General features: G+C 34.5%; 2 protein-coding genes across 2 annotated transcripts; one reads left to right on the plus strand and one right to left on the minus strand.

Moving 5' to 3' along the window:
• Positions 1-14141: 14141 nt before the first annotated feature.
• LOC129790410 (ubiquitin-60S ribosomal protein L40) lies at positions 14142-14976 on the minus strand. Its single transcript, XM_055827897.1, has 2 exons — positions 14878-14976; positions 14142-14671 (listed from the first exon to the last, which is right to left on the minus strand). The coding sequence occupies exon 2, from the start codon at positions 14662-14664 to the stop codon at positions 14278-14280; it is 387 nt and encodes a 128-aa protein (XP_055683872.1). The 5' UTR covers positions 14665-14671; positions 14878-14976; the 3' UTR covers positions 14142-14277.
• Positions 14977-14982: 6 nt separating this feature from the next.
• On the plus strand, positions 14983-21500 carry LOC129790201 (putative lipid scramblase CLPTM1). The gene is made up of 4 exons (XM_055827587.1): positions 14983-15241; positions 15378-15989; positions 18141-18770; positions 20739-21500. Exons 1-4 carry the CDS (start codon positions 15197-15199, stop codon positions 21354-21356), a joined length of 1905 nt encoding a protein of 634 aa, XP_055683562.1. The 5' UTR covers positions 14983-15196; the 3' UTR covers positions 21357-21500.
• Positions 21501-21784: the final 284 nt, after the last annotated feature.

Raw genomic sequence — 21784 nt, forward strand, 5'->3', positions numbered from 1 at the left:
CGCTTGAACCCGGTTGAATCCGATGAATATAGAGCAAATTTCGCATAGAGTCGAATCTATTTGAGCCTTAAAAGTCTCTTGCCGTCGGTCTCTGATTTTTTGTATTTTTAACCCTTTCGTGACAAACCTTTGTTTATTTATTTGCCTATAAATTTCGTATTTCTTTTTTTATTTTTTTTTCAAACACCAAAAGACTTTTAAAATTATTTTTATAAATAATTTTTTAATTAAAAATCTTAATATTAAAGCTGAAAAGATTGTTTATTTGTGGCACATGAACTCCTGCGAAACGATGTGCCGTGCCGATCATGATAGAATTTGAAAAATATTAAAAATAATTTTTTTCCGTATTTTCACCTGCTGAAGGATCAAATAACATTTTTTTTTAATTTTAAAAATTTGTCGGGGTACTTTATAATTCGCCCCTATAATTACATTTAAATGGAATATGTTCACACGTGATTAGGGGCTCGGGTTGACAAGTCTATAATAAGAAAAGGATTTCACGTCTCCACATCTATGCATTCCTATATCGTTGGCCCAATTATGATAAAATTTGGTACAGAGGCTATACATAATCACCAGAAAAAAAGCTACTTAAAAAAAGGGAAAAAGCCCTTAGTCTACCTGCTGTGTTAACTTTGTTAATGAGGGTACCATAACGGTAATAGTTATTTGAATTAGCATTCTAGATCCTTCTAGAAATTAGTATATAATGCTGAAATGTTTGCTTGTGGCAAGTGAACCACTCCGAAACCGCTAAGTCGATCCAGAAGAAATTTGGTATGGAAGGAGAGAGGTATAATACAAGTTACAAGCGCTATTCTTATGACATTCTGACCCTTTCATAACGCTCCCGCATAGAAATTGTTTTTTTCCCTGAAAGGGGGCTTTGGAGGAGTATGGCCATTTGAAACCACCTGATATAAGAAGTCTCTGTAGCAAGCATCGCGATCGGTCAAACGGTGTAGATTTGTAGAGCTGTACAGATGCGATTACCTACAAACAGACCTTTCTTTGTTATACATATAGGCGCTCGCGGAAATTTGTTGCGCATCGCGCAAATTTTAGAGGTAGATAAGAATTGTAATGAATTGAAATAAATTTAATTGAAGGTTTATTCGTTGGTAACAATCGCCTGGTATCAGTAGTCTCTGTACCAAATTTCATCGCGATCGGATCAACGGTGTAGAAATGAATAGCTGAACAGACACGAAATCTTTTCTTTATTATATAGATTTAGAAGGATCTAGAATGCTAATCAATAAATAGGATTAGGTAATTATTTTCTTTTAAATAAATAACAATTACCGTTATGGTACCCTCATTAACAAAGTTAACACAGCAGGTAGACTAAGGGTTTTTCCCCTTTTTTGTAAGTAGCTTTTTTCTGGTGATTATGTATAGCCTCTGTACAAAATTTTATCACAATCGGGTCAACTATATAGGAATGCAGAACAGAAACGGAAACCTTTTTTTATTATATAGGTAGATTTATAATTTTTTTTAAAAGTCTAATACTTTTTGGGCTGTCTAAATATAGAAATGACTTCCGACATGGAAAGTATAAAAAAAACTTGTCATGAGCAACAGTCTAGAAAAAAAGTCTCATATTTTACAAAAAAAAGTCTCATATTTTACAAAAAAAAAGTATTTCTGAAAAAATATGTTTTTTTTTTCAAACTAGCACACCGCATTTGAGAAAAGCATTGGAAAATATTTTTGAAAAAATTAAAAAAAAAACGCTTTGAATAAATTAATAATTATATATCAAATTATCTAACGAAATATCTCTATTGATGTTCAATAATATTCACATCACAGAAAAATGCCCTTACAGGGTTAATTATGGTAAAACATTTGAGCCTCTGAGCATAGAAAGAGCATTAAAAGCCCTGCTGAAGCTCGAGTGAGTCTGAAAATTTTACCATGAGCCTGAAATTTTTGCCGTGAATCTGTGCGAGTCTTGTGTGAGTCTCAATATTTTGTGTGAATCTTATGAAATATCACTGAATCTCTTGAAATTTCTTCAGTGAATCGACTTTTAAGGCTTTTGAGAAGGCCTGGGAAGCATCATTGGTAATTCTTTAACTGAAACACCGTGAAGATTCATTAGTGCAGATCCCCCCTTATTCATGATTCTCCATATACCTACACTTTTCCTGGAGTGTGTGGATTTCACATGGAGATGATGAAAAATAAAGTTGGTCGCACTTTTGTTTACGGTTGCAACTTCCGTTCCCATCGAGTCGATGACTCTCGATTCCCTACACGGAAAATACGCCACGCCGTTGGGTAAAACGAGTGACATGGAGTGAATACTAACGTATATAGTAATGGAAGTGAAGGAAAAAAAGCAGATACTATATAGATTGAATTTCCAACCCTTTTTTTTTAACCATTACGCGCCTACAATGTCAAATCTCTCATCGCCCTGATAAAATTATGCTAGGAATGTTCAATTAAATTTTATTTCTTCGCATGTTGTCTTACAGAGTAACGAAACACATGCTCAAGCATCAGGATGTAAGCGAGGAAAGAAAGTTAGAGCCCCTGAATAGAGAGGGATGGGTGGGCGGGCAGCCACACAAAAAAAAATTCCTCCAGCCTACGCTTTCTGCCCCGCAGAGACAAAGATCCACGAGACGGTCAACCATTTAAATTCCACAATTTGATGATAGTCATGTTAACAATTCCTTAAAAAAATCATATTGTCTTCTTCGCTATAAACCATCACACAGACTACACTTTGAAGTGGTTGCATGCCATCCCAGAGGAAGGAAAAAAAAACTGTCGTGCTCCAAAGAAAACAATTAAAGTAATTGTTTATCTATCCTACATTGGAATGCGCAATGCACATTAACTGAAAATTATGTCATTCTATTTATTTTAAAATAAATGAGACCAAGACGCAAAAAAACATCTCACAGAAGCAGATGTTCAAAAGTTGAGAGAGAAAATGAACAATCTGCTGCAACGCGAGCATTGCATAATCATCTCGTACACACGCACTGAAACCACAAAAAAAGGAAAATGTGTATTAACACCTGTGAACTTTTGCACACAATTTTTTTTGATATTGAAGAAGTTGAAGAATCATACCATCCGATAGGTTTTTCATCACTTACTGTATCTTAACCCTTCACCTTTCTCATGCCATTGGGAAATTGCGGAGAAAAAAAAGGTGTGATGGATTGGTTAAAGAAACCCACAATAGAAATTTAATTGTCCGTAGCAAATGTGGGAGTTTTCTTGGTCATTTGGTTAGATAAGCCCCGATGCATTTAATATTATGCAAATTGAGAGACAAAGAATATGGGAAAATGTAGATCAGTATACGCTTCTATCGTTATGAGCCGCACACACACAGCAATTTGCTGCACAAATGCTTTCACATCGTCAGCAAATATCGCATTAATTCAACAAATTGTGATTATTTGTATAATTTCTGGAACACTTTTGGATGTTATGTGAGATGAATGTTAAATATAACATTGCTATTGTAATGATAATTCATGGATAAAATCTGAAATCCCTATAATCTTCCTCATATGTTGTGTTGAAAAAAAAAACAGTATTGTTGAATTTAATACATACTTTTACATATTTTTGCATAGATTTTGGCTGATCAAATAAAAAATATGATTTTTTAACCCTTAAAGACTGTGAGACCTAAAAACAAATTACCTTTTGAATTTTTCAGAAAAGCTTTAGGTCACCAAGGGAAAAGCTTCTTGAAAACAAAAAAACTTCATGAAAGGTTAATCTTCAAACTCTATTATCAGTAAAGGAATTACCCAAAAATATTAATTAAAAGTATCTTTAAAAAATCATTTCCCGTTTGAGTCAAGCAGGGTCATGACCCAATGGACGCGAAGGGTTAATGAATGTAATATGAATAATTTAATATTTAAAGTAAATTGACAAAAAAAAACTTTTTTTGTTAAACTGTTTTTCTCTTCCCAAAAGTAGCAATAAATTATTGTATTTCGTGGAATAATTTCCTGTGGAGCATTAAATTATTCTGTTCCACATCAATTGATATGAATTGAAGATTTCATGTTGTTCTCTATAAATTGTATTATTTCCTACGCTTCAACCAGCATAGAAGAGATTGGGTGAAATTTTGGGAATAAAATTAGATGGTAAGAGTATAATTTTACAAAATTCAACCGATATTTTGTCTCTTGGGTTGAGCAAAAAAAAGGAAGAAAGAAACTAAAAGAAGCAAAGAATTCGTTAAAATTCGCTGTGGGATAACCCATGAAGGTTAATTATAAATAAAAGATCAATTTTATCAATATTTTCTTCAACATCTTGTCAATCTTTCGCAACAAGTGAACATTTGTTGAGGCCGCATAGTACAATTATGCTGTGGCCCAGTGCTGCGATGAGGCGAAGCATGAAACGAGAAAAAAATATAATCAACTTTTGGGCCTATATCTCCCTTCTGTTGTGACCCGTCCGAAAATAATAACAAAAAAACAGCCCGCGTGTATTTAACAACGTTAATTGAGGCACCAACTGTGTGAAAAATGCCCAAATGTAATTAACCAATTACAGCGTACCATCTTTGTATTGAACAATAATCCCATTTCCCAAGCGGATGGGGGGAATCATTGAGTAATTTAAAATATCAAACCACGAAAAACATTTTTCTTTCTTCAAAATTTTCTTACAGACTTTGTGTATCTTTTCGATTTTTCTTCTGAAATTGTAAACAAAATGTGGAGGATTTTAAATGGCCACATAGAAGCGGATGGAGCAACAACGCAGGCAGAGAGTTAAAGCTCGAAGACAGACAGAACACAAACACATTTGAGAAATATATTCTTGGGGGCATTCTTTGGAGCATTCTTCTAAAAGCCAAAGTAATGATGATGATGGTGAAAAGAACAGTTGGAGTGATTCTCGAATTGTTGTGCAGATCAATGATTGGGGCACAACTTGTTTTCAACCATTTCTATAAAATTTTCTTGCACAAAACCCAAAAAGAACCCAACGTGACTTGATCAGCATGTTGAGAAAAGGAGAGACAAAATAGAATTTCACGATGAGAGCGAAACAACGTTGAGTCTCTCTCACACAATCATCAACATCATCATCATTGCAATGATCAACGATTGGTTATGTGAGGAGAAGAATGTCAAGAAGTTCTTTCATTCTCCTCGCGGGACTTTCCTTCTCTTTCTCGAAGGGCAGTGGCCTCTCACTCTTCAGGTGATCTTGGAAGTCTTGCTTTAGCATTCTTTACCAAATGTCTTTCATCCATACTTCTTCATCTTCTTCTATACCATTTGAACCATCGAGCTCCAACTAAAGATTGAAAATATAATGCGATTATTCTGCTTACTTCCCAAAGAACTCAAAACACTCATCTCGACGAAGCATAGTAAATATATGTAGGTATTGTTCCATAAATAGTCCTAAAGAAGTGTTTGTAAATTTTTACCTATATATTTCAGTACCTAAAAAAATTAATCTTCTTCAATCAAATGTGTTATCATTTCCGTTTTAAGCCTAAATGTGAGAACTTAATTAAAACTTTACGGTGCTGAGAAAATCAATTTTATTGAGGTTCTAGCCTAGAACTTTTGGGTTATCTTAGGTAAAATTTCCCTAAATTAAACAATTTATAAGAAAATTTTTGAAATAAAAATATTGGGTCATATTTTGCGACCAAGAATCCTCAAAATCGTTAAAATTTCGTAAGACAGTCTTGAAATTTTAAGGATTTCAGTTTTTATTTACCAATCATTTTCAACCCCTAATTTATTGAAATAGAATAAATCATAAAAGTCCACATAACATTTTTTTTTAAATGTCTGATTTTGATAATTTTGAAAGACTTTTAAAGCTGAATTCGTCCTCTTTTCAAAACCACTGGGGTGATCGAAATCGGTCAAAGGGTTCATTTGCGATCAATTTCACCTATACTAAAAAGTACCTTCACTTCAACCCCTAATTAAAATTCAAGGAGTGGACCGATTTTCAAAAATTTATTAGTGTTAGAAATGGGATGAATGTAATACCTTTCTAAATCTATGCTACTTTTCAAAATTGGATCAACCACAGCTTGAGATATTAACGATAAAACTCAAGGATAATAAAAATTGTTAAATTATTATTTTTTTCGACACTATATGTACATATGTTTCAAGAGTTTGAAGGAAACTTATTCAATAAATAAAGTTTTTAACCCTTTGGTGTTCACATGAAACATACAAAAATTGAAACACCCCGTGTTTTTGTTACGATATTTTATCTTTTTTTTTTAGTCAAAACGTTTTCTACGTAAAATAAACGTATTTCCAACTTGGAAAAACAAATAAATTCGAGTAAATAAAATGTTTCATATTTGGGTCAGCGTAAGACCCTCAACAGTCCTCAAAGGGTTAAAGAACTTTTTCATTAATAATTTTTTTTGTATCATTCCAATATGCTTTTTTAACGTGTTTATAGGATAATTTTTATAAAGCAAAAATTGCGAATTTTAGGATAATAAAATTTAATTAATTAATAATTTATTTCCCCTGCATACTAGTGCTTTGGGAAGATAATAAAATTATATTGCTATATACGTTCGTAATGAAAATTTATGTACATTATATACCTATATAGGTAATGTTCTACAGATACATACAAATTATATATACATTAAAGTGAGCCTTTTCTTACGAATTCCTTACGAAATTCTCGACTATTACAACAATTTATATATTTTTTTCAATTAAATTAATATCTGTGAAATTAATACAAAAATAAAAAACAGAAAAATATTTTCCCTTGAAAACATATCTTGGTTCTCTGTATACATACGTTCTTGTACATTCTTAAATAAAATATTTTTATTCTTCCTGGGATGACTTTTGTTCATGACATATGTGTGGATGTGAGACGAAAGGTACGGAAAAAGGGCAAGAAATGTGGTTACAAAAGAGTAAGGAAAAAAATGAAATGGAAGTTCTGCCGCCACGGTCATGGGAAAGGAGCATTAGAGAGTTGCAATTAAGGCAATAGGTATGGAATTGTATTACCTTATGCGGAATTTCAGAGAAGCAGCAGTAGGAGGTGCAAAAGCAGCAAGAGAAATATGTATATATGTGTACGTACATATAGGGGCTTATATAGGGGGATAAATAGTTTAAAATGCTATTTAGTCGGGGGAAGAATGTAACTTTATAGTGTTTGTGTGAATACTTCTCCTATACGGAAAATCGGAAGTCATTAATAGAAACACCGAGCAGGTGGGAAGAAATTCACCAATTCCCCTTGTTTGTTCTATGTATACACAGAGAAGGTAAAACATTTTTTTTGTCCGCTATCGCCTCGTGCAAAGCCGGGAGAGAGAAGTGACTTATTAATGAGGAAATGGACGTCGATTGTTGGGGAGGGAAATTTAAGTGGTGTCTCTTCCATAAGTCTTTGATATCTCCTCAAAGTCCATTGGTGAATTAATAACCTTCATTTCTCACAATTAATTTTCAAGTAAGATTAGGTTGGTGGAAAATTAATTCATACTTAAGTGACTTTAGATAGATGAAGCACGACTCCAAGAGCATTTTCTAGACCATTAATGTGTAAAGGTATAAATGGGTGTCTGGTGGAGAATCTTCCTCAGGAAGAAGCAGGTGAAGCATACTATCGTGAACAATTTGAACTTTATTGGATTTTACTCTCAAGACCACCGATTACAAAATAATATATATCTTTCTTTGACCGAAGAGAATGAGAGAGAGAGAGAGACATGAAATAAATAAATTTAATTTATTTCAATACAATTTTATATAAGATTTAGGGCAAAAAGAGGTCACTGTGAGAAAAAAATATATTTTAGAAAAATAAATAAAATGCTTAAACTATTTTCTAATAAAATTATTTTATGTTCTCTGGAATTGTTTATGAGGCATCGTGGGTGGGCTAAAAGTAATATACAGCCACACTAATTTATCATTAACGTAAAATTCATTTTTTGTGGTTTTAATGAATCTCAAAAGTTTGGATAAAATGCAACGAATTTGCATGCATGCATGTGAAAATTGAAAGCTTAACTACTTGATGCTAATGATGGTCCCTAAAATTAGTTTATAAACTCTTTAAATCTAATAGAATAACCCCATTAGTATTAATTATGAACATACTATATACTTTTTATATATACAACTCTGAAGGTTTGTCATTAAAAATTCCGAAAGCTTTGGAAAAGTTAAAAAAAAATAAAATCGCGTAGTTTTAACTACTTATCCCAGCTTCCTCTACAAAAAAAATGTGTTCAGAAAATTGAATAATTTATTTATCTATACATAATTCTCTATAAAACCGATTAAACCGTTCAATGAAAGCGTTTAGTTTGAATTAATTGTCACACTACCTATACATAATTAGTTTGAATTCCGCCTTTAATCACATTTCATTTGAACTTTCCATGAAGAGGTCCAAGTGTAAATATGGACCACAATTTTATTCTAGTTTATTGTCCTTATCAATTTTCATAATCAAGTCAAATGACCTCTGTACCATATTTTACTTCCCGTGCCATTTTTTCGTTATCATGTTTATTAACTCCGGGAGCTTTTATCATTCTGAGCCGTTTCATGTTGAATTTTAATTTAGAAAAATTAACATTCATGAGAAGGATAAATTAAAAAGTTTACTTAGGAGATGAACCGCCTTTCAGTCTGATTTACCCCCCATTGAGGCTGGTGTGGATAAAATGTGAAGATGAATTCAAAATATATAATACTGACTCCTGAGGACATTTTTAAATTCACACGCTTTTTTTTGTTTCTTGATGGAAAGGACAATGGCGCAAGGACAAGGGCAGGGGGCGAGGGGGGGAGTTGTGATGAAAAAGGGTTAAACTCGGGTAAATTGAAGAAAGATAATATTGAAGAATAGCGCAAAAGGATTCCTCGCCTTTTGTGTCCTATTGCAAAAGTTCTTCGATTTTTGCTTGCTCTTCCCTCAATTGGCACAACGAATGGAATTTTCTCCCCTCGAGATGCGAGATAATCCCGGACATCCCTTGTATTGAAAAATCGACTTGAAGGAGCTCCTTCAGTCCCCATCAGTGAGAGAGCAACAAAACCCAAACTCCACATAAAAATATTTCTGTTTGTTACCCACCCAAAGAATGTTACTATGCGTATATAGTCTCAAAAATGTTCCTATACATTTTATAGGAAATAACTTTGAATTGAGAGTTTTAATGAAAATATTTCACTGAAAATTCCTAATAACATAGTAATGTAATATAAATTTCATTTAGAACAATAACATTTAACTTGGGTGCCTCTGCACTAAATCACATTATTAACAAAACCAAAGCCTTAAGTTTCTTTGTCAACTGACAATGCCAAAAGATTTTCTCTGTTTGTGTTCTCCGTTGATGTTTTCTTCGAACAAATATTGTGAATCCCGAGGGAAAACTAATTAGCGTTCTTTGTGACCCAAATCTTTACCCTCTCAGTTCGTCACACCATCATACATAGATGGGAGTTTGAATTTGAAGAGCAATTCCTACGCCCACAGTGGGTCGTTTTGGGGGATTTTGTCTCTCACAAGAAATTGTTGTACATATAACACACAATTGGGCACATTTCCTGTCGAGTACTTTCTTAATCTTCCCAAATTTGAGCTTTGCATTTTAATCATGCAATCATTTTAAATGTGGTCATATTGTCTTTCTTTCATCTCACTGAATTGCAAGAATTCAATATTAATGCCTCATGATGTTTTTAATGCTATGTGCTCAATGAAAAATGTGATTAATTCAATGACAAAGTTGGAAGCTGCGAAAAGTTTTGAAGATGCAAATATAGCTAGTTTAATAATATTTCATCTGCAATAAGGAGTAAGTGACTGAATACAGAGATATATTTTATTTTTATTTTTTTAATTATTATTTTGGACAAAAAAGTTCCTTGGTTTTGTATAAATTTCAGGTTGATCCGACCGTCAGAAAAAAAAATAATTAAAAATTTAAAAAATCGAAATTAAAAAATATACATATAACGGTCAAACTTTCTTGCTTTTTCAATTCTAATTTTCATGTATTTTCTGATTTTTTCCCACATTTTCTGTTTTCCTGAATAATATGTCAAAAAAAAGAGTAAAAACAATCATTTTGAGCTTCTAAATCATAAATATTCGTAAAATAATTGCTATTTGGCTTTATTCAAATCGGACTCAAATAATATAAAAACCGCACTCAAATGTCTTATTAGTACACAAAAATATTTTATTAACCCATTTTGTCCTTTGTCGCATTTACATATGTGAGGTACAAATAAAATTCTTTTTTAGTCTATTAAATTATGTTTTTTTACTAAAACTCTTTAAGCTTCATTTTCCCTTAGGAGTACAGTTTCATTTTCATTTAGTAGAAAATTCTTAAAATTTTTTATTTTTAATTATTGTACAAAATCCACTGGATCGATTTTGATGAGAATTTTTGGAATTTATCTTTGATGAACAAAGAAAATTTGTAGAAAAATGGTTTTGTTCGAATCTGATTGGTTTTAACACTTTAAGGTTTTTTGGGTCATACGCTGACCCAAACGTGAAACATTTTATTTTTTCAATTATTTATGAATGTAATTGTTTTTCCATGTTACAAATGCATCAAATTCACGCATAAGGGGTCAAAGAAGACGTTCTGAGTGAGAAAAGTCTTCTACAAAAATTCATAGAATAAAAATCGCGATAAAAAAGCGCATGTTTCAATGTTTTTATGTTTCACGTTGGACGTTAAAGGGTTAACATAGTATAGTAGCCAAGAAATTAGTCCTCAACATTACGTATTGAGAGTTCTAAAATCTCAAGTATAATATTCTGGAAGATTTACGAATGAAAATTGATCGAAATTCACATAATTTTCCATATAATTTTTTTTTTATTATGTATAAAATAAATTTAATTTTATTTTATTTTATTATTTTTTTTCTCTATGTAATTTGTATGTGATGAATAAATCAATATGCACAGATTGCATAAAACACACAATAACAGCTCCATGTGTTCGTTTATTAAAATACCACATTAAGGTTAAAATTAAATTACTTCCTCTAATAATAATTTTTTAAATGATAATTTAATTTACTTCATTTTTTTTTATTTTTATAGATTATATGATTTTTTATTCTTTTCATATTCCAGAAAGAAAGTATAGGAGAAGAACAAAAAAACACACGTTTATCATAATAAATGTGAGTATAATCGATTTTCTCTTTGAGATATTGCTGGGAAATTGCCAAGAAAAAGAATCAAAAAGTGCTACAATATTTTTCTTAAAAGCGTGGGGGGTTTTATCTGTTTTTGAGATTAGAATGTTAAAAAAATAATATTTTTTCCTTACCTTTTTAAATAAAAAGCCGCCGACTTGAAGGGTTTTCCAATTGGTTTTCCGGTTTTTCTTTGAGTGCTCTCTCACGAAAAAAATTCTCTTCACTTTGCTTTTCCAGCAATTTCCACCCCTCTCCGCTCCTCACTTTACAGTCTTTTCTTCACACACTTTTTGGGCTTTTTTGTTTCTTTAGTTTTAACACCTGAAATTATCAAGATTTCCTTCACAAAATTGTCTCCGTTAAAAAGTCTCCTAGTTTAGGGGAATTTTCAGTTAATTGGCGCGCTTTTTTTTCGCAAAATGAAAAATGTTTGCAAAAAATTTGTTAACCCTTTTGGGAAAAATTCAGGGTGGGTCCAAAATTCGTAAAAAAAAAACGGGCGACTCTCAAAAAATGGGAAAAAAGGACAAAGGAAAAACACTGCGAAACGGAGATCCTTCAATCGATTTTCGTGGGAATTTCTTGCGAAATTTATATCAAACCCAAACCACTTTTGTGTGTCTTCGAGCCCTCTCTCGCTCAATTCTTCCTCCCTGGTTTCGCCTCTGGGCCCTCTCTTTGTCGATTTTCAGCCCTTTTTGCACCTGAATTCACCACAGAAACCTTTTTAACCGCCAATATACACTCATCCGCCCCCGCTAAGGTGCCTTTTACGGGTTTTCCGGTGGAAATTTTAGGGGTAATTTATTATTTTGTGACTTTCTGCGAACGATGCAAACAATCACAGTCCTATGCCGTTGATTCTTCTTGTAAAACTGATGCGAGAGTCGCCGATGGGACTCTCCGGAGCTGTTATGCTTTGCGCTACCTACCTACATACATATATATTTTATTATATACATACATCTAAGCTGAGAAGTGTGTTTGCTGCTGTTTGTGGCAAATGAAGTCCTCTTCCGAAACGGCTGGGCCGATCTCGATGAAATTCTGGGATTCCACACTCCCTCCTCATTTCATAGCGCCCCCATGAAAAAATAATTATTTTTCCCAATTTTTTTTACCCGCGAAGACTCAGATAACATTTTTTTTTCAAACCTTCGCGTTTTTTGGATCATACTGTAGCGCCCGACTCACTATCCAGCGAATATTAACCTGCTCATAGAGTGAGTACCCTTAGATTGGCGGTAACTGTAACGGCTGCCCACCCTCGGCAACGGCTTCTGCCTCTAGGTTACAAACCCTCAAATAGGCGAGAGAATATGAGAATCCACAAGAGAATGTAGGAGACGTAGGAGAGCACTGAGAGAGTAATTAGATGAGAGAATAGCAAAGAGTGCTGATGTGTGTAGAGAGAGTTAGTCGAAGCTCAGCCTTGTGCGGGTATGGCTGCAAGCTAAAAGTGCTCTGTAGATTAGTTTGAGAACGAGAGGGTTGAGGTTACTAGAGGAGTTGACCAAAGCCCTATGGCGCCCCCCTATTCAGGGCGCCACAATACATAGATCTATACATTTTGTTTTCCCACTTTTTATGAATTCAATTGTTATTTTTAGTTAAAAATACATGTAATTCACGTAAAGTTTCTAACCTCAAAAGTTTGACATTCATTTTCTCTTATAAGAAAATTTCAGCTTTATATATTAAGATGTTTTTCCAATTTTTTTTTGATAATCTTTAAGTAGGTAATAGAACTTCCCTACACAACACACCGAGCGATATTACACACGAACTATTAAATAGATTTTAATTCTGTGGCGATTGAAATTGAGTTTTAGAGTGAACACAGAAGCTGTGCTATTCTTTTCTTCGAAAGAATCACAGCTAAAATGTTGATTTGGCCACTTTAGCCAGGGAAATCCTCCAAGGGTTAAAAAAATGTCCCCTGAAAGAATTAATTTCATGATAAAAATTAATCCCTCTAAGACCCCTAATTGATATACGTTCCCCTATTATATATTAGCTTTAATGGAATTTGCTCACGCATGATTGGGGGCTCGGGTTTTACTAGTATATCTTTGCTAAAATCCAACACCGTTGGTCCAATCGCGTTGAAATTTGGTACAGAGGCTCTTTATGTCAGGTAGTTTCCACCAATGATATTAATTTTCTCCCCAGAGCCCCCCTTCATAGCGCCCCCATACAAATTTCATGCTTTTTTGGCTACTTTTTGAATTTGGCGCCATAAACGGTAGTTCCAAAAGGCGCCACTGTATATTTTTGGCACTGTTTGCTCAAGAGAAAATGAGGCGGATGCATTTCACAGCTATCCGTCTCCCTCACACATTCACTTTTTCACTATTTTCTCGCGTTTTCCGCCAAATTTACCAGCGAAATTGAGTTTTTCATAACCAGGAAGAAACTTCTGAATTTTTGGCATCGAAAATTCCAAAAGTCACAAAAATCCATTTCCGAGAAAAAAAAAAGTGCGTGTAAAATCCCCAACCGTCAAAATTACGAATTTGTACTACCAACCGTTAAAATTTCCGCCGGCCCCAATTTCCGCACAGAGGGACACCCCGGGGGCTCCAGAGCACCCCCAGGTACTCTAGGAGCCCTAAAAATGTGTTTTATGCCCAAAAATTTGTCGGAAAAACTAGAAGTCACATTTTTGGAAAAGCTAAAAAAAAGTTCGTTAAAGTTCAAAAATTCTTTTATCGATATAGCTCATATTTCGATAGTATCGATTTTTTCTGAGAGGCGCGAAATATATGTTGCATTGCTTTGTTGTGAAGCAACATTGAAACATGAGAAGAAACATGTTTCGCATATTCTAACCTCAATTCTGATAAATCACAAAAAAAAAACACAGAAAAACATCATTTCTACCCGGAAAATTGGCGGAAAAACCAATAAAACAGCTTCTTTTGACAAAGTCAATTTATTGACCACAAGAATTTTCTTTCACAAGAGCCAAAATTTCGACATGAATGCCAAAATGTTGTTGCCCAAACAAAATCTTCCGGAAGATCTCTCCTGGGCATCCCACGGGAATCGTCTACTTGATCTTCTTCTTAGCACGGAGATTATTGGTGTGTCCACACTTTTTCTTGCGGCAATTTGTGGCCCTTGGATGGAGACGGGCGTAGCACTTGCGGCAGATCATCTTGTCGCAGTTGTACTTCATTGCGAGGATCTTGAGGGATGGTTCGATGATACCACCACGAAGACGCAGCACCAAATGGAGGGTGGACTCCTTCTGGATGTTGTAGTCGGAAAGGGTGCGCCCATCCTCTAGCTGCTTCCCGGCAAAGATGAGACGCTGCTGATCCGGAGGGATTCCCTCTTTATCCTGAATTTTCGCCTTGACATTTTCAATTGTATCCGAGGGTTCGACCTCAAGGGTGATGGTCTTCCCCGTGAGAGTTTTCACGAAAATCTGCATTTTGAGGCTGCAAAAAAGGGGAAAAACAGCGTGGGAAATTAGAAAAATTGACAAGTTTGACAGGTCCAAAATATTTTGTTATTTTACTGGGAAATATGGGGGAAAACACCAAATCCTTCTGCATTGCCCCACGCGGGGAATTCCCCTGAACATTTTCTTGTATTGTTTGATAATTTTTATTAAGGATTTTGAGGAAAATCAGGAAAAACTTACCAAAGCTTTCAACGTGGAGTCACTTAACCTCACAAGAGAACGAGAAAAGATCGTGTCAGCCGAATGAAATGAAAATCACCCGAACGCCCTTCGGCTGCATGTTCGGCACACATTCGTGTACTGCACGACGGATATTTTGACAACCAGCTGGCGAGCGAGCATATTTTTTTGCAGAAATCTCAGCATTTTTCACGTCCGTTTTAGCATAAAAAATGAACGTGTAGGGCACATTTTGTAGCTGTGATAGTTAATTGGACTCTTTGCGAATCATCTGTGCTTAATTTCCCAAGGGTCGTGGTAGTGAATTTAGGTGGAAAACATGTCCGAAAGTGAGGCATTAGTTGGGTCCGGGAGCAGCAATGATGTAAGTTTCTCATGTGGTTGGCTTTTCCCGGGGAATTTTCTTTTAGCTCTCACGCTTCTTTTCCCTTTTGGGCTCTTTTGCGTGGGATTTGCGGGAAGAAATGGTCTGAAATAATAAAGTTTTCTTCTTTCGGCAGACTGCAGCAGCTCCAGCGGAGACTTCAGGGGCTCCGGTGGCAGCGGGGGGTGCACAACAGCAACAACAGCAGCAGCCTACTAGACTGGAATCCTTTTTCGCAATCACAAAATCCTTGATTATCCGGGCTCTTGTGATCTACTTCATATCCTCCTTCTTCCGGCGCCCAGCCCCAGTGGATCCAAATGCAAAGCCCGGAGCACCAGCAGCCCCACGTACAGCCGCGTGGAATTACTTTGAGAATGGGGCCATGTTCGATTTGTACGTGTACGTGTCGGAAGATTACAATTTTGCTGATTTCCATCGACCAGAATTCCTGGTGTGGCAGCAAATGGGGCTTGTTTACGGGGATTGGGAGAGTGGACGAGATAAGGATGGTGTGTACACACACAGCACCCAAATCCCCGCTTCGACGCATGTCCAAAACAATGGGAGCATCTACATTCATGCCTATGTCGTGAAATCCGGACAGAGCCCAAATCCACATGATACAGATAACTATGCTGGGCGCCACGTGGGCTACTCCCGGAGAATGCTGAACAAATTCAAGCGCATCAAGCACTCAAAGACACACAATCTCATCACGGGGGAGACAACCAATCCCCAAAGCATGGTGAGTTGATTCTCTCTATTTTGTCTGTTTTTGTCTCTCCTGGCCATGAGTTTCTTTTCTTTTTATTAACCTTCTGCCAAATCATTGCGTGTAAAGTTCTCCACCTTGATTCCAAGCTCATGAGCAGCAGCGTGAATGAGTAATTCTTCTAACAAAGAAGTCTCAATCTTGAGCTATCTCTCTTGAAATTTCTCTTACTCTTTGTTTGACCAAATTTGTTATAAATCAAACAAAAACTTTTCATAAAGCTTATCTTAAACTTTAATATGCGTAATGAAGAAGAAATCGCGTGATTAAATTGAGCTCACGGCAACCTTGAAGGTTCTTTCTCATTCTAGTCTAGCTTCTCCAAAAACTAACTGAGAGAGAATTGTTTTGTCAAGGAATAGTTTATATGCCGAATATTTTGACTATTTTGGCAAATAAGTCAAAGATTAGCGAAAAATTACAATATTTCTAAAGAACTAAATATTCTCATTTTCAGCAAGAATTTAGTACTTCTTCCGTTTGAATTTAGTACTCTCTCGGTTAAAATTTACTTTTAGCAATTTTTCAGGAATTAATTTAGTACTTTTCCCTATTGAATTTAGAACTTTTTGGTTAGCATTTAGTACTTCAGCTTGAATTTATTACTTTCTGGGTTTGAATTTACTTTTTTTTAGTATGCTTTTGAGGATTAAATTCAGTACTTTTTATGATTAGTAAATTTAGTACATATTCACCTTAAATTTAGTACTTTTTCGGCTTAAATTTAGTACTTCTTTAGCTTGAATTTATTACTTTCTCGGTTAGAATTTACTTGTTTTAGTACTTTTTAGGATTAGTAAATTTAGTACATATTCACCTTAAATTTAGTACTTTTTTCAGCTTAAAATTTAGTACTTCTTCCACTTGAATTTATTACTCTCGGTTTGAATTTACTCTTTTTAGTACTTTTCTGGATAAAATTTAGTACATATTCGCCTTAAATTTAGTATGTACTTTATCCTATTGAATTGAAAACTTTTTCGGGTAAAACTTACTCTTTTTTGTAGTACTTTTAGGCATAAATGTAGTATACATATTCGTCTTATATTTAGTACTTTTTCACCTTAAAATTTAGTACTTTCGCTTGAATTTATTACTGGGTTTTAATTTATTCTTTTTTTAGTACTTTTCAGGATTAGATTTAGTACTTTTTCGGCTTAAAAGAACTTTTTTGACTTAAAATTAATACTTTTTCTTAATGAATTTATTACTTTATTAGAATTGAATACTTTTTTTTTTAGTACTTTTTTAGGATTAAATTTTGTACTTTTTAGGCTTAAATTTAGTTTTTTTTTTTATAGAATTCAGAACTTTTTCGGTTATAATTTAGTACTTCTACAGCTTAATGTTACTGCTTTTTCTTAGTTAGATACTTTTTAAAGTATACTTTTGGGATTAATTTAGTACTTTTAAGGATAAAATTAAGTACATATTCGCCTTAAATTTAGTACTTCTTCCGCTTGAATTTATTACTCTCTCGGTTTGAATTTACTCTTTTGTTTAGTAATTTTCAGGATTAAATTTAGTACATATTCGCCTTTAATTTGGTACTTTTTCGGCTTAAAATTTAGTACTTCGTTAGCTTGAATTTACTACTTTCTCGGGTAAAATTTAATACTTAGGATTAAATTTAGTATACATATTCGCCTTAAATTCAGAACTTCTTTAGTTTGAATTTATGTACTGTTTTCCCGGTTATAATTTACTTTTTTTTTAGTACTTTTTAGGATCTTTAGTACATATACGCCTTAATTTAGCACATATTCGTCTTCAATTTAGTACTTTTTCCCATTGAATTTAGAACTTTTTCGACTTACAATTTAGTAAGTTTAATTATTGAATTTACTTCTTAAGATTTAATTATAAAAAGTACTAAATTCAAGCCGAAAAAGTACTTACTTCAATAATTAAATGTACTAAATTTTATCAAAGAAAAACATAGTAAATCTAACTGAAAAATTACACTGAATACAACGGGAAAGGGTACTAAATTAAATTTTACTTCTTCGACTAGAATTTAGTACTTTTTTTAGGCTTTTGCTTCTCATTAGTCTCCACTGATTTAGGACTAAAAAAAAAAAAGGAAAAAAATGTTCTGCTGAATAATTTGATTTTATTTGCCAGGAGGACAGCGAGGAGAGCGTAATGGAGGAGATTGTGTCGCATTGGCATCCAAATCTCACGATTAATCTTGTAACGGATCAAACAAATTGGGCACGCGGCTCCGTTCCGGCGCCCTTTGATGAGTACATAACATTCCTTCCGGGTGGCCACACGTACCTCCCGGTGCTCTTCTTCAATGACTACTGGAACATGATGCGCGACTACCAGCCCCTCAATAAGACCACCAAAGTGCTCGATTTGCATTTGACCTTCCAACCACTTTCGCTCTTCAAGTGGCAACTCTACGCCGCGCAGGCAATGAAGAATAAGTGGACAAGTGGAATTTTCGGCGATATGCTGGCGTCGGAGGAGCAAGATGAGGATCAGGACTCCCTCAAGGAGGCACTCCTTGATACGAGTCCATTCATTTTGGGTCTAACCGCTGCTGTGTCGATCCTGCACAGTGTTTTTGAGATTTTGGCATTTAAGAATGACATCCAATTCTGGAATAATCGCAAATCCCTCGAAGGTCTCTCCGTGAGGAGTGTCTTCTTTGGGGTCTTTCAGTCGGTGATTGTCTTGCTGTACGTCCTGGATAACGATACGAATTTCATGATTCGCATTAGTTGCTTCATCGGATTGGGAATTGAGGTAAGAAATTACAGAAATTTGTATTATCTTTTGCCCAAATTTCCCAAAACAAATGAGCAACTTGAAGTTTGTACACTTTTCTTCCCGAGACGGTTTGATATGTTCCCGGAAAGTGCCATAAGTGGCTGAAAGTTGTATATTCATCCTTCCCATTGCATCAGGAAGTTTCTAAGGGATCTTAGGAACTTCCTTTTCAACATCCGGCTGATCCTTGATGCCATGTTCAGGACTAAATATGAGTATAAAAATGCCTCATGTAATTCCAAAGGGGACTTCCTAAATGGACAGACTTGGATCTAAAGATGAAATCAAGGATCAGCCGGGTGTTGAAAGGGATGTTCCTAAGATACCTTAGATATTTCCTAATGCAATGGGAAGGATGAATATACAACTTTCAGCCACTTATGGCACTTTCCGGGAAGAAAATTGGAGTGTACAAACGTCAAGTTGCTAAACAAATGCGTATGAGGAAAGGAGTTTACTCATTATTGTATGAGAGAGCCTTTTACTGGAGAAATCAATTAACTTTTTTTTTTTACAATAACCTCGTAGAAGATTAACAATGATAAAGAAATAGCCTAGAAGAATACAAATTTATCTAAAATGCAAACAATGACGTCATCCAATGACGTTTTGCGTTATTCTGATCATTTTTTTTTGCCTTTAATTTATTTAAATTAGACAAAAGAAAACGTTAAAAATAAAATTGTGATGAAAAGATCAATTATTTCTATGTTTCATGCGGACGAGAAAGGGTTAAAAATGGGTTAAAGCATCAGAAATGAATAAAAAACAGTCTACCAGACTAAAAATTCAAACAGTGACGTCATCATTGTGTTGTTTTTGACATTTTAAATGCATGAAACATTTGCGTCAATGTTTCATTGATAAATTGTCAAGAGATGTTTTTGAAACATTGTTGAAAAATTGACTCGTAAAATGATAAAGCCGATGAAGCTTACGCGATCCGTGTTTCTCTCTGTGTATTAATTTTATGAGAGCAAAAAATGCAAATAAATTCAATCCTTTCGTGAAAAACATGAAACATTTAATATTTTTTCAACTAAAGTTAATTTAATTATTTTTTTTTTTAATTTGAAATGCGTTAAATTTCTTCTGAGTACCGAAAAAAATAATATCGTGATACAAAGACCGCATGTTTCAATGTTTCTGTTTCATATCCTGAATGATATTTTTAGAAATTTACATCACAGGAATAATTTGGTAGATTTGAAGATGTTTTCATTGCGTTTTTTTTAAGATTTTCTTTTGCATGAAATATTTGCACCAATGTTTCATCGATGACTTTTATCGTGCTATTTTTGAAACTTATTTGAAACATGCAAAAATGACGAAAAATGCAAAAAGACAGTAAATCTTCCAGTTCTTTTATTTGAAGCATTTTAATCCTTTCGTGTTTACGTTAAACATAGAAACATTGAAACATGCGCTCTTTTAAACGTGATATTAATCCTTTGAATGCTCTCTGAGAACATTTCCCAGTTAGAACATCACCTTTGGCTTCTTCAGTGGGAATTTAATGCATTTCTAACTTGGAAAAAAGAACATTAAATTCATTAAAATTCGGGAAGAAATGTTTCACGTTTTGGTCTATGTGACCTAATTATTTTTTAAAGTTATAAATGCGTTAAATTTACGTAAAAGATTTAAAAAGAAAAACGCTTTGACAGAGAAATATGATCAGAGAGTACCTAAAGAATTAATATTGTGATACAAAGACCGAATGTTTCAATGTTACGATGTTTCATATCCTGAGACATGTTCAGAAATCTACGTTTTGATAGATTTGATGACGTTTTCATTGTGTTTTCTTTTGCATGAAACATTTGCACCAATGTTTCATCGATGACTTGACGTGCTATTTTTGAAACATATTTGAAACATGCAAAAATGACAAAAAAAATGCGAAAAATCAGTAAATCTTCCAATTTCTTCATTGTTCTGCAGGTGTGGAAGATCCAGAAAGTCGTCAACATTCACATAAATCGCGAAGCTCTGATTATGGGCTTCCTGCCGCGTATTACATTCACGGATAAGGGATCATATGTGGAGTCTAGTACCAAGGAGTACGATAAGCTGGCCTTCAAGTATCTCGGCTGGCTCTGCTTCCCACTCCTCATTGGCTACAGTGTGTACTCATTGGTGTACAATGAGCACAAAGGATGGTACTCGTTTGTGCTGAACATGCTCTACGGGTTCCTCCTCACGTTCGGCTTCATCATGATGACGCCACAACTGTTCATAAACTACAAACTCAAGTCCGTGGCTCATCTGCCGTGGCGCATGATGACGTACAAATTCCTCAACACCTTCATCGATGACATCTTTGCATTTGTCATCAAGATGCCAACGATGTACCGTCTGGGATGCTTCCGGGACGACATTGTCTTCTTTGTGTTCCTCTACCAGCGCTGGATCTACAAAGTAGATGCCAAGCGAGTGAATGAATTTGGCTTCTCGGCCGAAATGGAGCAAGAGGCCAAAATGCGTCTTGTACCCGCCGCCGCCGCCGCCACAACTGGGGATCAGCCACCAAAGCCCATTGAGGAGAAGAAAAAGGACTAACTGAACGATTTTATTCACAATTTAGAATAGCTAAATTCTCTGAAAAAAGGTATAAATTAAATCCCTTTCTTTTCGTGTATTAAATGTGTGTCACGCTCTTGAGGAGGAATGATAATAAAATAGAAAATTGTTGCAAAATGAAAATTGCGCTTGTTTGTCTTTCTAAAAACTGTTAAGACGCCTTCCTTTGACGTTTTTTCAGGAGAAAAATGCGATTTTTCTGCTTTTCAGGGGATGAAAATAATGAAAAAGACGCATTCCGGGCGATTTTGGAGTTTTCTCGCGGAAAATTGTCGTTAATTTTGTAATGAAAAATGTTAAATTCAAATTTGAAAATTGTAAAGTTTTCAATTTTCCATAAAAAAAAACTAACAATTTTCCTCTTTTGAGTTGGTTTTTCCCCTATTCTAAGCTTTCGGAACGCATTT

Source organism: Lutzomyia longipalpis, chromosome 2, assembly GCF_024334085.1.
Source record: "Lutzomyia longipalpis isolate SR_M1_2022 chromosome 2, ASM2433408v1".
NCBI classification, from domain to species: Eukaryota; Metazoa; Arthropoda; class Insecta; order Diptera; family Psychodidae; genus Lutzomyia; species Lutzomyia longipalpis.

Bases quoted from the DNA above. Each gene is read 5' to 3' on its own strand.
- LOC129790410 (XM_055827897.1), bottom strand. From the start codon at position 14,664: ATGCAGATTTTCGTGAAAACTCTCACGGGGAAGACCATCACCCTTGAG.
- LOC129790201 (XM_055827587.1), top strand. From the start codon at position 15,197: ATGTCCGAAAGTGAGGCATTAGTTGGGTCCGGGAGCAGCAATGAT. The intron at 15,990-18,140 runs GTGAGTTGATTC...TTTATTTGCCAG, and splicing joins CAACCAATCCCCAAAGCATG to GAGGACAGCGAGGAGAGCGT. The intron at 18,771-20,738 runs GTAAGAAATTAC...ATTGTTCTGCAG, and splicing joins TCATCGGATTGGGAATTGAG to GTGTGGAAGATCCAGAAAGT.